The sequence below is a fragment of the Ipomoea nil genome, unplaced genomic scaffold, assembly GCF_001879475.1.
Source record: "Ipomoea nil cultivar Tokyo-kokei standard unplaced genomic scaffold, Asagao_1.1 scaffold1043, whole genome shotgun sequence".
Taxonomy (NCBI): Eukaryota; Viridiplantae; Streptophyta; class Magnoliopsida; order Solanales; family Convolvulaceae; genus Ipomoea; species Ipomoea nil.
In genome coordinates, this window is record NW_017617471.1 from 13,523,704 (window position 1) to 13,538,535 (window position 14,832).

The following is a 14,832-nucleotide window of genomic DNA, read 5'->3' on the forward strand; positions in this document are numbered from 1 at the left end:
CACTGAAACATTCCTTCGCCTGTGGAACTCCGGAAAATTGCGATGAATATAGTATCAAAATGAAGACGCATAACTGCATAAGCAACCACTGTTTGTATTGATGGCCTAGGTTTACATCTATGTAATCTTTGCTCATTACGAACAAACCCCGATTAGACGCATAATTCTTTGCTCATTTTCCCAAATCAGAAGGAACAAGAAAAGACCGGTACATATGTTGACTTAAGTTTTTTCGGTCACAACTCGCCGGTAATTTGGCCGGCGTGACCAAAATTGATAGAAATTGCATAGTCAAGATACTAAATTAACATTTTTGATAATAAGTGTTGTAATTAACACAACTCTAATAGTCAGTAGACCAAAATTGAAATTTTCCCTTTTATAAACCAAAAAAATTGTACACTTCTAATTATTATAATTATTTGGATCTTGACCTTTAACTTTATTATTTAAATATATATTAAAAAAATAATATCTGTTCTCCACCCAGACTAACACCAAGCTCGCTCATTCGCTCGTTTCTTCCGCTCTGCTTCCTCTGCGATTCTGGAAGTCGCCACCGCATACCGCCCAGGCACCCACTACGGCAGCACTCCTGCCGGTCTATCGCCTCCCACTGCCTCGCCACCTCCTCTGCCTTGCGCCCTCCCCCCAACCTCGCCAGTCGCCTCGACACCAGCCACCAGGTTTGGTCTTCTTCAGTTCTTCGACTATTACTACTGAACATCAACTTCTCACAATCTCAAGAACTATAAATGTTAATTTCAATCATTTATTCTTTGCCTAATTTTCCTAATTTTTTGCCTAATTTCCTCCTAATTGGCTAATTCAATTGATACTAGTTGCTGCCGTAGTTTTTGACCTAATTGCACTAATTTTGTGTTTTTTATTTTTTTAATTTTGATATGATTCACTGATGCAATTTCACTGATTCCTGAATTTTGCCCAATTAATTCTGTCTAATTAGGTCAAAGTAGTCTTCAATCCCTAATTTTGTCTAATTAATTCATTATATTATTTTATAACTGTGGATTAATGGATTATGCTTATGTGAATTACTAATCTGTTAATTACTAGTTAATTACTAAATACTAACTGTGGATTATCCCTAGTTAATCATTAATTACATAATCTGGTAATTTGGATTAGTAATGACTAATTAGTAATTAGTTAATCTGTTAATGTAGTTCCAGTAAGATGCTTATGTTACTTGTTATTTGTTGATTACTTGATTAGTAATTAGTCCAGGAAGATGCTTATGTTGGTTTACTTGATTATGTTGGTTTACTTGATTATGTTGGTTTAGTTATGGAAAATTTCTTTAAAAGAAAATCAACTTTTGAGGATTCATCTAGTCAAGGTAGTTGCAAAGTGTAAAGTATATGGCCTCGTATTGAAGTTAACATAGATGAACTTGAAGTTGATCCGGCTAAAAGGAAAAGCATTTATGAATATCTTATTTGTATTTGAACCTTATTGAATTTATTTTTCCTTTGCTTCTTCGCCTTCACTGAAGAAAAATCCTGGCTCCGCCCTCCTTGTTTCCTATAACAATCAATCTCGTATTTGGCTCCCCTTCAGGGAGGATGGGGGATGGTTGTAGTGTTGCCTTGACATCAAATGTAGATATAAGTAGGATAGAGATAAGAAAGAGTTTATCAGCGTGTATTTGGATTTTTACTCTTCTAGCTTAACTACTTTTGTTTCTAAACGAATGTGATTGTTAAGATGAATAACAAAACCTTTTTTTTTTTTTTTTTTTTTTTTAAACTCATGCATTAGATTCAGATGTCGAATGATGTGGAAAATCCTAAAGGCAAGAGTACTGCACAGTCTCTTCATGCTACTCCTCCACCTCCTTCGCATGATGTCCAGTCAACCTGGTACAACGACTTACTTCAACGAGCATCGGTTTATGGCGTAGCTGCCGGGTACTGTATTTCAGCATCTTTGTTGTCTATCATAAACAAGTGGGCCATAATGAAATTCCCTTACCCAGGTGCACTGACTGCCCTGCAGTATTTCACGAGTGCAGCTGGGGTTCTCATTTGTGGGTGTCTCAAGTTATTAGAACACGATAAGCTTGAGCTTTTGACATTGTGGCGGTTTCTACCTGCAGCGATTATATTCTACCTCTCTCTTTTTACAAACAGTGAACTTCTCCTCCATGCCAATGTTGATACGTTTATTGTCTTCAGATCAGCAGTCCCCATCTTTGTTGCAATAGGAGAGACCCTCTTTCTCCACCAGCCTTGGCCAACAATTAAGACATGGTTGTCACTTGGTACCATCTTTGCTGGTAGCGTGCTTTATGTCATGACAGATTACCAGTTCACTCTCGCTGCTTATAGCTGGGCATTGGCCTACTTAGTGAGCATGTCCATTGACTTTGTTTACATCAAGCACGTTGTTATGACAATTGGGTTGAACACATGGGGTCTTGTGCTGTACAACAACCTCGAGGCACTGCTACTTTTTCCAATTGAGCTACTTATAATGGGGGAATTGAAGAAAATTAAGCATGATAAGGAGGAATCAGATTGGTATAGTTTTCAAGTGGTCCTGCCCGTAGGGCTCTCATGCTTGTTTGGTTTATCCATTTCTTTCTTCGGATTCTCCTGTCGCAAGGCCATCTCTGCCACTGGATTTACTGTTCTCGGCATAGTTAACAAGCTATTGACAGTTGTTATAAATCTTGTTGTTTGGGACAAACATTCTACTCTTATTGGAACAGTGGGGCTCTTGATATGCATGTCTGGTGGCATCATGTACCAACAATCAACAAGCAATAAACCAAAGGGTGTGAAAGAGAGTCCACAAACAGGGGAGGAGGAGGAACAAGAGAAACTGCTTGAAATGCAGAGCGGCAACGATAGCAATAACAATGAGAAACAAGTTACAGAATCTGAAGGAGGAAAGCAATAGCCAATTAATTGTTTGGATACGAATTTATGTCATTCTTTAGGCTGTCAGATGGTTTCTCAGTGCTTCACTTCTAGGTTTAAGAAACCTATCAGGGAGGGGTAAATAGCCCAAAGTGCAGAGCGGAGAGATCATTTCCAACTAGTTATCAGTGATACAAGACTCGGAACTTATTATTCTGCAACTTTCTTTTATTCGTTCACTATAGGCCGGGTCGCGGTTTTAAAACATGTTAGAATGATTCATTTGTCAACTGCAATTGTATCAAACACAGCTCTAAACCTCTCTTTAAATGTTCATCTTTTCCAAAGTGATTGTACCACTAAATCTGCTGATTTTCTTGTCTACAAAACAACAACAAATTCATAATATCCAGCTTGTGCTTATGCCTGTCAAAATTTACAGCATAGGAATGTACCAACAAGCAAAAACAAAAAAAAAAAAAAAACAATATTGTTTTTACTTCAATGAAATAGTATATACTGTTGAGAATTTGATATAATGTAGGTTTCAAGAATAAGTGAAATTCAATCAGAAAGGGAGTTGAGGAATTAAATCCTTTGTCCCTTATCCTAAAAAAATTTATTGAGAGGAAATGGTGTATTGTCAGTTTGAAACAAACTAACATATCTCAACGAACAAGTCACTGCATCTCGCGTTGATTGGAACTGCAAAACCGATTATGGCACAATTCTATCAACCACGGTTCTTGAGCTAGTGTCCATTCGCATAATTCTCCTTCTTTGAACCACAGAGCTGCAAAAGGGAAAGTTACAGAACAAGAAACACGGGTTTTTTGTTATCAAGATTGGCTAAAGCAAACGGGAAATTCTTGATAACTTCTCCTGAGAGGTTGAATATATATATATATATATATATATATATATATATATATATATATATGTTTGAGTTAATACAGTCAAGGTCCCTCAAGTATAGTGCTTTCGCCCCCTATGGTCCTAAACTTCCAAATCAACCCTTCGTGATCCTCCAAGTTTCGAAATTGACCTGTCATAGTTCTTCCGTTAGTAATCTCCGTTTCAGCCGTGAAATGTAAGGGCATAAACGACTTTTCACTTTTTACTCCACCAAAACAAATTAGAAATTAAAATTACCCAACCCTGATAACCCTAATCTCTCCCCCGCGAAAACCTCACCTATTATACTGGTATTGGCTAGCTCAACGGCGCCACCTTCGGGGGTGCTAAGAGCATCCCCATTAGGGGATCTTGGACCAGATTTTGAGGAATGTTGAGTGAGGTGGATTGGAGAGGATGAAGTGAGAGAAAAAAATGAGTTGCTTGCAGTAAAATGGAGATTTTGTCGGAAATGTGGTCCCATCCTTTTTTTTTTTTTTTTTTTTTTTTTTTTGTTACGCAACTGTGCGCGTTGCGCAGAAATAGCATGCCCAGCAGGCGTGTTAAGCTTTAATTTTTTATTTTTATTTTTATTTTCTAATTTCTGATTTTATTTTTTTCTTATTTTGTTTTGTTTTTTTTTTTTTATTTTTTTTCTCCCATTTTCTCTTTCCTAATCAAACCCACTCAAAATCTTCACATTATTGAGGATGTCCTAAGGGGTTTTATGTGGGAGCCAAAGCCTCTGAGCCCGGGTCTCAACGGTCGCAAATTTGGTAACCGGACGAGTGTCATAGGGTTGCTTTTATGTTGGGATGGAGAGTGGCATGGTGGTAGTTAGAGACACGAATGTTGTCATCAACAGCGTGCTGGCGGGGCTAGGGACTGGCGCGCTTTACAGGGCGGCTATGGCTGGAGTTATCGGCAGCGTGGTTGTTGGCTTGGGAGTTACCGCCAAACTGGCTATGAAACGATATGTTCCGATCTGAATTTCTTTTTTGGTTTTGCATTTTTGAGTTTGCGATCTTCATCATCTTGTATTTCTGTAATTTTGATGATATGCATACATGGTTGCAGTAGGCGCTAGGTGCTAGTCGGGCGCCCGGACAGTGCCTAGTGCCTAGGCGGAGTCTAGGCGGGCGCCAAAAAAATAGTGATAGACTTGCCGTTTGACAATTTTAATGAGGTTGCTTTCAACATTTAATCAAATATGAAATACTCAAATACTTCAATCATCCAAAGATTCAAAGTATCAAACTAGTCTACGAGTGTATATATGTCATATTATATATATGTATGCGCGCGCACATACACACACACACAAATATATATATATATATATATATATATATATATATATAATAATAATAATAATAATAATAATAATAATAATAAAATAGGCCGAGCCGATCAGGTTAACTCGACTGAAATGGACGAGTTAACTCGACTAATTTAGACGCTAGGCAGCCAAATCGACCGAGTTAGGCGCTAGGCGGGCGCCTAGAGGGGAAATCGCCACTGTCTAGAGGCGCCTAGCGCCTAGGCGGGCGCCTAGACCGATTTTTACAACCATGTATGCATATGCTTGAGAAATTGATTCTCATATTATTCATTTTTTTTTAGGTGTGCCACAAAAAAGGTGCAAACCTTATCTACATTTTTTTGGTTAATATATTCAAAATTATTTTTTTGGCTAAGATCCTCTGTATTCTTCAATTATCCCTACTCTTTATATATTGTGATTCCAGCCAACTATGTAGACTCCAAAGAGATGGCAAGCTTGAGATGTGTCATGAGCGGCTAAATTGTGTTTTCTCTATCTTTTGGGTTTGATTTTTATTCCTTTGTGTACTGTCGATTTTTATTCCCCTGTGTACCGGCAGGGGGGCCATCCTCGGCGGCGATAGGTTTAGCTTCAAGTCCAGCTTCGGCCCTCCATTCCCGTACCTCTAGTTCATGATAGCTAAAGAACAACAAAATCAGTGGCCACAAGTGAAGAGGGCGAGGGAGGCACGGAATTGAAATTGAGAAAGATTTGGTAATAACCTGAAAATGCTGAATTTGCAGCAAAGCGGGGCGGCGGTCACGGCAGAGCTCCACCAGATGAGGGATGGAGAGAGATTAAGGTTAGGTTGGGGTAGTTTTAATTTCAGATCGCGAAATGAATTGTTTTGGGTGAGCAGCACGTGAAAAGTCGTTTATGCCTTTTCATTTGACGGTTGAGACGGAGATTACTAACGGAAGGACTATGGCAGGTCAATTTTGAAACTTGGAGGATCACAAAGGGTTGATTTGGAAGTTTAGGACCATAGGTGGCGGGACCACTATACTCGAGAACCTTGCTCAGTAGTAACTCATATATATGTTTATATATTTATTCTTGGAGATACATGGAAAAGAATATGAGATATAAGATCTTAGAGTGGTCTGAGAGCAATCTGAGGGGGGGGGGGGGGGGGGGGGGAGATCTTAGAAAAGTCAGACAAGTACTCTAAGAGAGGTCTGAGATGAAAAGTTTTACACTGATAAAAGTTTGAGAGATGAAAAGTTTATTTCATCACTGCTGCCATTTTTTCCTGTATTATCTGCAGTACACACTTGAGAATATATCTTTAGATAAAGTTCTTAGTTACACAACTTAACAGTGAAATTCTTGGCAGAGCAGCCCGTGATTTCTGTATATCTTCTTGAATCTCATAAGTTTTAATCGAATATCCCTGTTGCTTATCAAAGCGAGATTAAAGACTTATAAAAAATTGAGTACACGTCTGAAGATGTCAAATGATCTAGTTTATGTTCCCGGCCTTATTCTTCTGTATTTTTTGTTGTATCTCAAAATATTATAGAATACAAGCAATTTTTCCAACATCAATTACTTTTTGTTTTTGTCCTTTGCATATTGTGTTTTTCTACTCTTAATTATAAGTTCAAAATCAGTCAAATTCGATTGAATGAGCAAGTAAATGTAAGGTCCCAATCCAAACACGACCTCACTCCCATATTCAGTGTATACTGTATGTACGTGGTTTCTCATCTCACATTATGAGAAAGGATTATTACAAAGAAAATTTCCTTCAAACCAATCTAGAAGCATGCAAGCATATGATATATACTTGATGGAGAAAATGGACCTAGGTATACAGGTTTGGTCTATGCTATTTATTAGTTATATTGAGACGCAATGTAAATGTACGAGGTGGTAATGATTTGTTAGTTGTTACTACTTTGAATACTTAGTACGAGAAACTGAGAGGCTAAGGGTCTAACCATAAGATCAAGAAGTTCCCATTAATACAATATAAGTTGTAAGTGTTGGAAAAATTAGCTTAAAATGGCATAAAATGGCATATTAAGTGGCTATTTTGTGGTACAATTATCAGTGGGGTCCACTTCTGATTTGGGTCAGGACAAAGTGGATTCGGATTCTTCGTAGTAAGACGAAGAGATTGATATATTGTACGCTCAAAACGGATAATGGGTGAATGAGATATTGATTCTCAAAGTAGACCCATTTAAGTTGGGAAATGAAGGGAAAATGTAGGACTTTGTCCCACATTGGTTTGGAAACAAGATTTGCCCCCCTTATATACATGAGCTCTTTTCAAGCTTGTAGAATTGTATAGCATAGAGGTTCTCTCGCGCGGGGGGGGGGGGGGGGGGGGGGGTGCAAATCAAAATCCAATTAGAGGACATCAAAAAGGCTTGAAATCAAGCCCGAGCTCGCGTGCGCTGGCACCTGCGGGCACGAATGTCGACCGAAAATGGGCTGGCCTTGCGGGCTAAGTTATGCCTAACTTCGGTATCATTTTCCATCTGGTATAGTCACTTGGTTCGGCCAGAACCGAACCGAGAGCACCTACTCTCGTGTGTAGCACGAGAGGTTGTGGTGCACCGAGAGCACAACTCTCGTGCATCTGTGACCACGAGAGTAGTGCACTCTCGGGTTGCACCACAGTGCACACGAGAGATGTACTCTCGTGTTGCCTGGTTCGTGTGCTCTCGTGTCAACCTGCACCCCAACGGTCTGAAACCCGAAAGTTCAGCCTGTTGTACAGATTAAACTCATCTGTTACGGAATTAATACTGTTTTAATTCCAATTTTAAATTCTGAGTTTATTCCTATTTAGTGGGTGACCGTTACAGGTGTTATACAATTGGTTTAATACCAATTAAAGGCCATGTTGAATGCTATCACTCCAACATCCCTATATAAAGAGAGGTAGAAGCAGTAGCATTTTACACAGTACACGAAACTAAGGAAATCCAGTAGTTTTCAGCTTCAAAACTTCTGCTTCTACTCTCTTCTTTTGCCAACAGTGTTCATACTGTGCTTTGTTTGCTGGGTTCCTTGTTTAGGTGCTTAAACAAGGAATCGTAGCACGTTTTATCCTGGGAAACCTAGGCTACAACGCTCCTAGAACTTGTGGGAGGTAGCAAATAAGATTTTAAGGAAAAGAACTTCGTGTTCGAACTCGTGCTAAATCCTTTACCCAAACACTCAACCTTTTCCTTCCCTGTTTTTCTGTTTTCCCACATAATATTAATCTTTCCGTAGGATTATTATTATTTTGGGATTTTACAACCATATTTCCCAACAATCTTAAAACCTTATAAACGTTTCCCGTTGGTTGTTCATCTCTAATTTCCTAGAAGAAATGGAGAATCCAGTTTTGCCCGCTCTCGGGGAGGAGAATGTTGTTGAGAACAACAGTGGTGGGAATGGCAATAATGTTGCTAATTCTTAGGCTACACCAGTGAACGTTGGTTCACAAGACGGTGGGAGCACCGAGGGATATATTCCCATGACTCGGGTACCTACGGTACCGAGTGGTTCGGCCGAAAGACCGGAGAAATTCACCGGTATTGGATTGAATTTCAAAAGGTGGCAACAAAAGATGTTGTTCTACCTAGCAACTCTCGGCTTGGCGAGATTTTTGACTGAGAAGGTTCCCGAACTAAGGGAACAGGATGCCCAATCCGTAATGGCAGTTGGCTATTGGAAGGATTCGGACTTCCTATGCCGAAACTACATCCTAAATGGATTATGTGATGCGTTATACGATGTATATCGCAAGATTGGCACAGCGAAAGCGCTGTGGGAAGCTTTGGATCATAAATACCGAAGTGAGGATGCCGGCGCAAAGAAATTTGTGGTTGGCCGATTCCTTGACTTCAAAATGGTTGATTCCAAAACCGTGCTAAGTCAGGTTGAAGATTTACAACTAATCTTTGATGAAATCCGTGACGAAGGCATGACGTTGAGTGAAGCCTTCCTAGTGGGATCTGTTATCCACCTGCTGCCTCCAGGGTGGAAGGACTTCAAGAACTACCTTAAGCATAAACGAAAGGAAATGAACCTGGAGGACCTGATCCAGCGACTCCGAATTGAGGAGGGGAACAGGACGAATGATGGCAGAAATTCTGTCACTGTTGGCGCTAAAGCCAATGTTGTGGAACATGCTAAGAACTCCAAGAAGAACAAGAAGGACAAGCAAAAGCTAGGTCCGAAAGGAGGCATTACCAAGAAGAAATTTCATGGAAAATGTTTCAATTGTGGCAAGACTGGCCACAAGTCCTCTGAGTGCAAAGTTCCAAAGAAGAAGAACAAGAGTTCTGAAGCCAACATGGTTGAGGAAAGCAATCAGAAGGAGGTCGAGATTAGCCTTTCGGCTATGGTGACCGAGGTGAACCTCGTGGACTCTAACCCACGAGAGTGGTTCATCGACACTGGTGCAACAAGGCACTTGTGTTGCAACCGAGAAATGTTCAACACCTTTGAGATCGTTGAGGGCGAGAAGGTTTGGATGGGAAACTCTGCTCAGTCTGCTGTGGAAGGCGTGGGCAAGGTGGTTCTGAAGATGACTTCCGGGAAGGAACTGACGTTGAACAACGTGCTGTATGTTCCAGAGCTGAGGAAGAATCTGGTGTCTGGCTCACTGTTGAACAAGCATGGCTTTCGCATGGTGTTCGAGTTAGACAAGGTTGTTTTGTCTAAGTTAGGAATGTTTGTAGGCAAAGGTTATGTAACTGATGGGCTTTTTAAGCTCAATGTAATGCCTATTATCATGAATAAGAGCAAAGTTAATTCCGTTTACTTGCTTGAGTCTTCCAATTTGTGGTATGGTAGACTAGGTCACGTTAATTATAATTCTATACGTAGATTAATTAACATGGACCATATTCCTAATTTTCAAATTAACACAAATAACAAATGTGAAATTTGTGTTGAGGCAAAATTAACGAAAGTACCTTTCAAATCGGTTGAAAGGGAAACTGAACCACTTGAATTAATCCATAGTGATTTGTGCGATTTTAGATCGATACAAACGAGATGTGGTAATAAATATTTTATCACGTTTATCGATGATAGCACACGTTATTGCTATGTGTATTTGCTTAAAAGCAAAGACGAAGCCTTGGAAAAATTCATTCTTTATAAGAATGAAGTTGAAAACCAACTTAATCGTAAGATTAAGAAAGTTAGAAGCGATCGAGGTGGTGAGTACGAAGCACCTATTGGTGACTTCTGTGCGAGTGTAGGTATAATACACGAGCGTACTGCACCTTACTCACCTCAATCGAACGGTGTTGCCGAACGAAAGAATCGTACATTGAAAGATATGATGAATGCGATGCTTATAAGTTCGGGCCTACCTCAAGACGCGTGGGGTGAGGCTATTTTGACAAGTAATTACCTTTTAAATAAGGTACCCCACAAGAAGCTTGATAAGACTCCTTATGAGCTGTGGAACGGTAGGAAACCTTCCTACCAGTACCTGAAAGTGTGGGGGTGTCTTGCCAAAGTTTTGGTGCCAACACCTAAGAAAGTAAAGATAGGTCCTAAGACAGTGGACTGTATCTTTATTGGCTATGCACATAATAGTAGTGCTTATCGGTTCTTAGTACACGAGTCCCATAATCCGGACGTACACGAGAACACGATAATAGAATCAAGGAATGCATCTTTCTTTGAAAATGTATTTCCCTGTAGGTCCAATGAGGGACCGAGTTCGTCAAAACGAACGTTTGACGAAGCTATGGATAATGATAGTAGGGAATCCGAGAGAGAACCCGAGCTCGAGCCAAGACGCAGTAAGCGGGCGAGAGTTGGAAAATCATTTGGTCCAGATTTTTTAACTTACTTATTGGAGTACGATTCGAGTACTCTAACTTGTTTATTAGAAAATGAACCCGATTTTCTATCTTGTTTGATAGAAAACGAGCCTCGAATGTACGGAGAAGCCGTGACTTCTACAGAAGGACCAATGTGGAAAGAGGCTATTAAAAGTGAAGTGGATTCTATTTTACAGAATCACACTTGGGAACTTGTTGATCTTCCTCCGGGTAGTAAACTCTTAGGATCCAAGTGGGTCTTTAAAAGGAAGATGAAAGCCGATGGTTCCATCGAGAAGTATAAGGCTAGGCTTGTAATCAAGGGTTACAGGCAACGCGAGGGCCTTGATTACTTCGACACGTATTCTCCCGTGACGAGAATAAATTCCATTAGAATGATACTTGCTATAGCCGCGCTGCGGAATTTGGAAGTTCATCAAATGGACGTTAAAACCGCTTTCCTAAATGGCGAGTTAGATGAGGAAATCTATATGGAACAACCCGAAGGGTTCGTGGTTCCGGGCCAAGAAAGGAAAGTGTGTAAGTTGGTTAAATCGCTATATGGTTTAAAACAAGCGCCTAAGCAATGGCACGAGAAGTTTGACCATGCGATGTTAACTAATGGGTTTAAAATAAACGAAAGTGACAAATGTGTCTACGTTAAGGAAACGATAGACGGTTATGTCATTCTTTGTTTATACGTAGATGACATGCTCATCGTTGGTAGTAACGATCGAATGATTAAGTCTACAAAAAACATGTTAAATACGAGATTTGACATGAAGGATATGGGTTTGGCTGATTTAATCCTCGGGATTAGAATCATTAGAAGACCTGATGGTCTGGTGTTAAGCCAATCACATTATATTGATAAAATCCTTGAAAAATTTAACAAGGATAATCATCAAGGGACTAGGACGCCATTAGATCGAAGCGTTCATCTAACCAAGAACCACGGAGAGTGTATTTCTCAAGTAGAATATGCTCGGGTTATTGGTAGTTTGATGTATCTAATGAGCTGTACTAGGCCGGATATTGCCTTTGCGGTTAGTAAACTCAGTAGATATACGAGTAACCCCGGTGCCATGCACTGGACGGCAATAGTGAAGGTTCTGAGATACTTAAGGTATACTCGAGACCTTGGACTGCACTATGGGAGATATCCTGCTGTACTTGAAGGGTATAGCGACGCTAGCTGGATATCCGATATTAAGGACTCCAAGTCCACGAGTGGCTACGTGTTTACACTAGCCGGTGCAGCCGTTGCATGGAAATCCTCTAAACATACCGTGATAGCTAGATCCACGATGGAATCTGAGCTGATAGCCTTGGACAAATGTTGCGAAGAGGCTGAATGGCTACGCCATTTTTTAGAGGATATTCCTAATTGGGAAAGACCTGTACCTCCAATGTGTGTGCATTGCGATAGTCAAGATGCAATTGGACGAGTACAGAATCATATGTATAATGGTAAGTCTAGACATGTGCGTCGTAGACATAATACCATTAGACAACTTCTCACAACTGGTGTTGTCTCGATTGACTACGTAAAGTCAGAAGACAATATAGCGGATCCGCTAACCAAAGGGTTATGTAGAGTAGCTGTGGAGAAGTTGAGACGAGGAATGGGTCTAAAGCCCTTGGTATAAAGTTCTATAGTGGACACCCAACCTAGCTGGCACCTAGGTTCAATGGGACAACTAAATTATGGAACGGAGCGTGTCACTGTGGGGGTCTCGGATTCCCTACCACTCCTCGTTAGAAACAGTGGCTCCCGTACAAGGTTAGCATGTTAAATGCTTTAGTGATTCGAATGTCGGTTGACATATGTGAGTATGCGGGATACTCGGGAAAGAATCACCTATGTGAGAGAGAAGTGAGGGTCGCTTCAAAGGAGAATTAACGGGCATAATTCTTCACAAACTCTTGCAGAACCAAGAATGGTGACCCACGACCAAAAAGGGCACAATCATGAGAACAAAGCATGGTTGGGAGGTTCCTGTGTGAGATATGTCATCGTCTACACAAACGGCAGTCGGTTCAAAGACATCGCGTTCTACCGTACAGTCAGTAGAGTAAATGTATCTTCACGAGGGAAGGTTCAAAGGGTGTGACCCTACCTATCCTATGCAGGGATCGACCGTTGAACATAGTTGTTTCCGTTTTAAAACTACCCCGAAAATCAATTTTCATTCATGTGGGGGATTGTTGGAAAAATTAGCTTAAAATGGCATAAAATGGCATATTAAGTGGCTATTTTGTGGTACAATTATCAGTGGGGTCCACTTCCGATTTGGGTCGGGACAAAGTGGATTCGGATTCTTCGTAGTAAGACGAAGAGATTGATATATTGTACGCTCAAAACGGATAATGGGTGAATGAGATATTGATTCTCAAAGTAGACCCATTTAAGTTGGGAAATGAAGGGAAAATGTAGGACTTTGTCCCACATTGGTTTGGAAACAAGATTTGCCCCCCTTATATACATGAGCTCTTTTCAATCTTGTAGAATTGTATAGCATAGAGGCTCTCTCGCGGGGGGGGGGGGGGGGGGGGGTGCAAATCAAAATCCAACTAGAGGACATCAAAAAGGCTTAAAATCAAGCCCGAGCTCGCGTGCGCCGGCACCTGCGGGCACGAATGTCGACCGAAAATGGGCTGGCCTTGCGGGCTAAGTTATGCCTAACTTCGGTATCATTTTCCATCTGGTATAGTCACTTGGTTCGGCCAGAACCGAACCGAGAGCACCTACTCTCGTGTGTAGCACGAGAGGTTGTGGTGCACCGAGAGCACAACTCTCGTGCATCTGTGACCACGAGAGTAGTGCACTCTCGGGTTGCACCACAGTGCACACGAGAGATGTACTCTCGTGTTGCCTGGTTCGTGTGCTCTCGTGTCAACCTGCACCCCAACGGTCTGAAACCCGAAAGTTCAGCCTGTTGTACAGATTAAACTCATCTGTTACGGAATTAATACTGTTTTAATTCCAATTTTAAATTCTGAGTTTAATCCTACTTAGTGGGTGACCGTTACAGGTGTTATACAATTGGTTTAATACCAATTAAAGGCCATGTTGAATGCTATCACTCCAACATCCCTATATAAAGAGAGGTAGAAGCAGTAGCATTTTACACAGTACACGAAACTAAGGAAATCCAGTAGTTTTCAGCTTCAAAACTTCTGCTTCTACTCTCTTCTTTTGCCAACAGTGTTCATACTGTGCTTTGTTTGCTGGGTTCCTTGTTTAGGTGCTTAAACAAGGAATCGTAGCACGTTTTATCCTGGGAAACCTAGGCTACAACGCTCCTAGCACTTGTGGGAGGTAGCAAATAAGGTTTTAAGGAAAAGAACTTCGTGTTCGAACTCGTGCTAAATCCTTTACCCAAACACTCAACCTTTTCCTTCCCTGTTTTTCTGTTTTCCCACATAATATTAATCTTTCCGTAGGATTATTATTATTTTGGGATTTTACAACCATATTACCCAACAGTAAGGAATCAATCTCTTTATACCAGGAGAAAAAAATGCTTTTGATTCCTTACAACTTATATTGTATTAATGGGAACTTCTCGATCTTATGGTCAGACCCTTAGCCTCTCAGTTTCTCGTACTAAGTATTCAAAGTAGTAACAACTAACAAGTCATTACTACCTCATACATTTACATTGCGTCTCAAAATAACACATGTAAGTTGTTGATGTGGTAGCGGATTAAATGATGGTGAAGTTGACTTGTCTAGTAGCGATGATCAAAAAGTTTGCTAATATCAAGATCAAGAAGTCTTCTCATATCAAGACTGGAAAGTCCATTGATATCGAGACCGTCAAACTGAAAACCCATTGATATTGGAGCCTAGACATTTGTTGATATGAATACCAAGAGCCTATTGACAATGGGACTAAAAAATCTACTAATATGGGGATCAAGGGTGGATCCTCAG

At 40.5% G+C, this 14,832-nt stretch overlaps 1 protein-coding gene and 1 long non-coding RNA gene across 2 annotated transcripts; one reads left to right on the forward strand and one right to left on the reverse strand.

Moving 5' to 3' along the window:
• The first annotated feature begins 479 nt into the window (after positions 1-479).
• Positions 480-3,293, forward strand: LOC109182385 (GDP-mannose transporter GONST3). The gene is made up of 2 exons (XM_019332559.1): positions 480-686; positions 1,783-3,293. The coding sequence occupies exon 2, from the start codon at positions 1,789-1,791 to the stop codon at positions 2,923-2,925; it is 1,137 nt and encodes a 378-aa protein (XP_019188104.1). The 5' UTR covers positions 480-686; positions 1,783-1,788; the 3' UTR covers positions 2,926-3,293.
• On the reverse strand, positions 900-14,587 carry LOC109182386. Its single transcript, XR_002054369.1, has 3 exons — positions 14,577-14,587; positions 5,205-5,221; positions 900-978 (listed from the first exon to the last, which is right to left on the reverse strand). It is a non-coding gene; the product is annotated as an uncharacterized LOC109182386 (long non-coding RNA).
• Between the last annotated feature and the right edge of the window lie 245 nt (positions 14,588-14,832).

What these genes read in the sequence shown, in the direction of transcription:
- LOC109182385 (XM_019332559.1), top strand. Translation starts at nt 1,789, where the DNA reads ATGTCGAATGATGTGGAAAATCCTAAAGGCAAGAGTACTGCACAGTCT.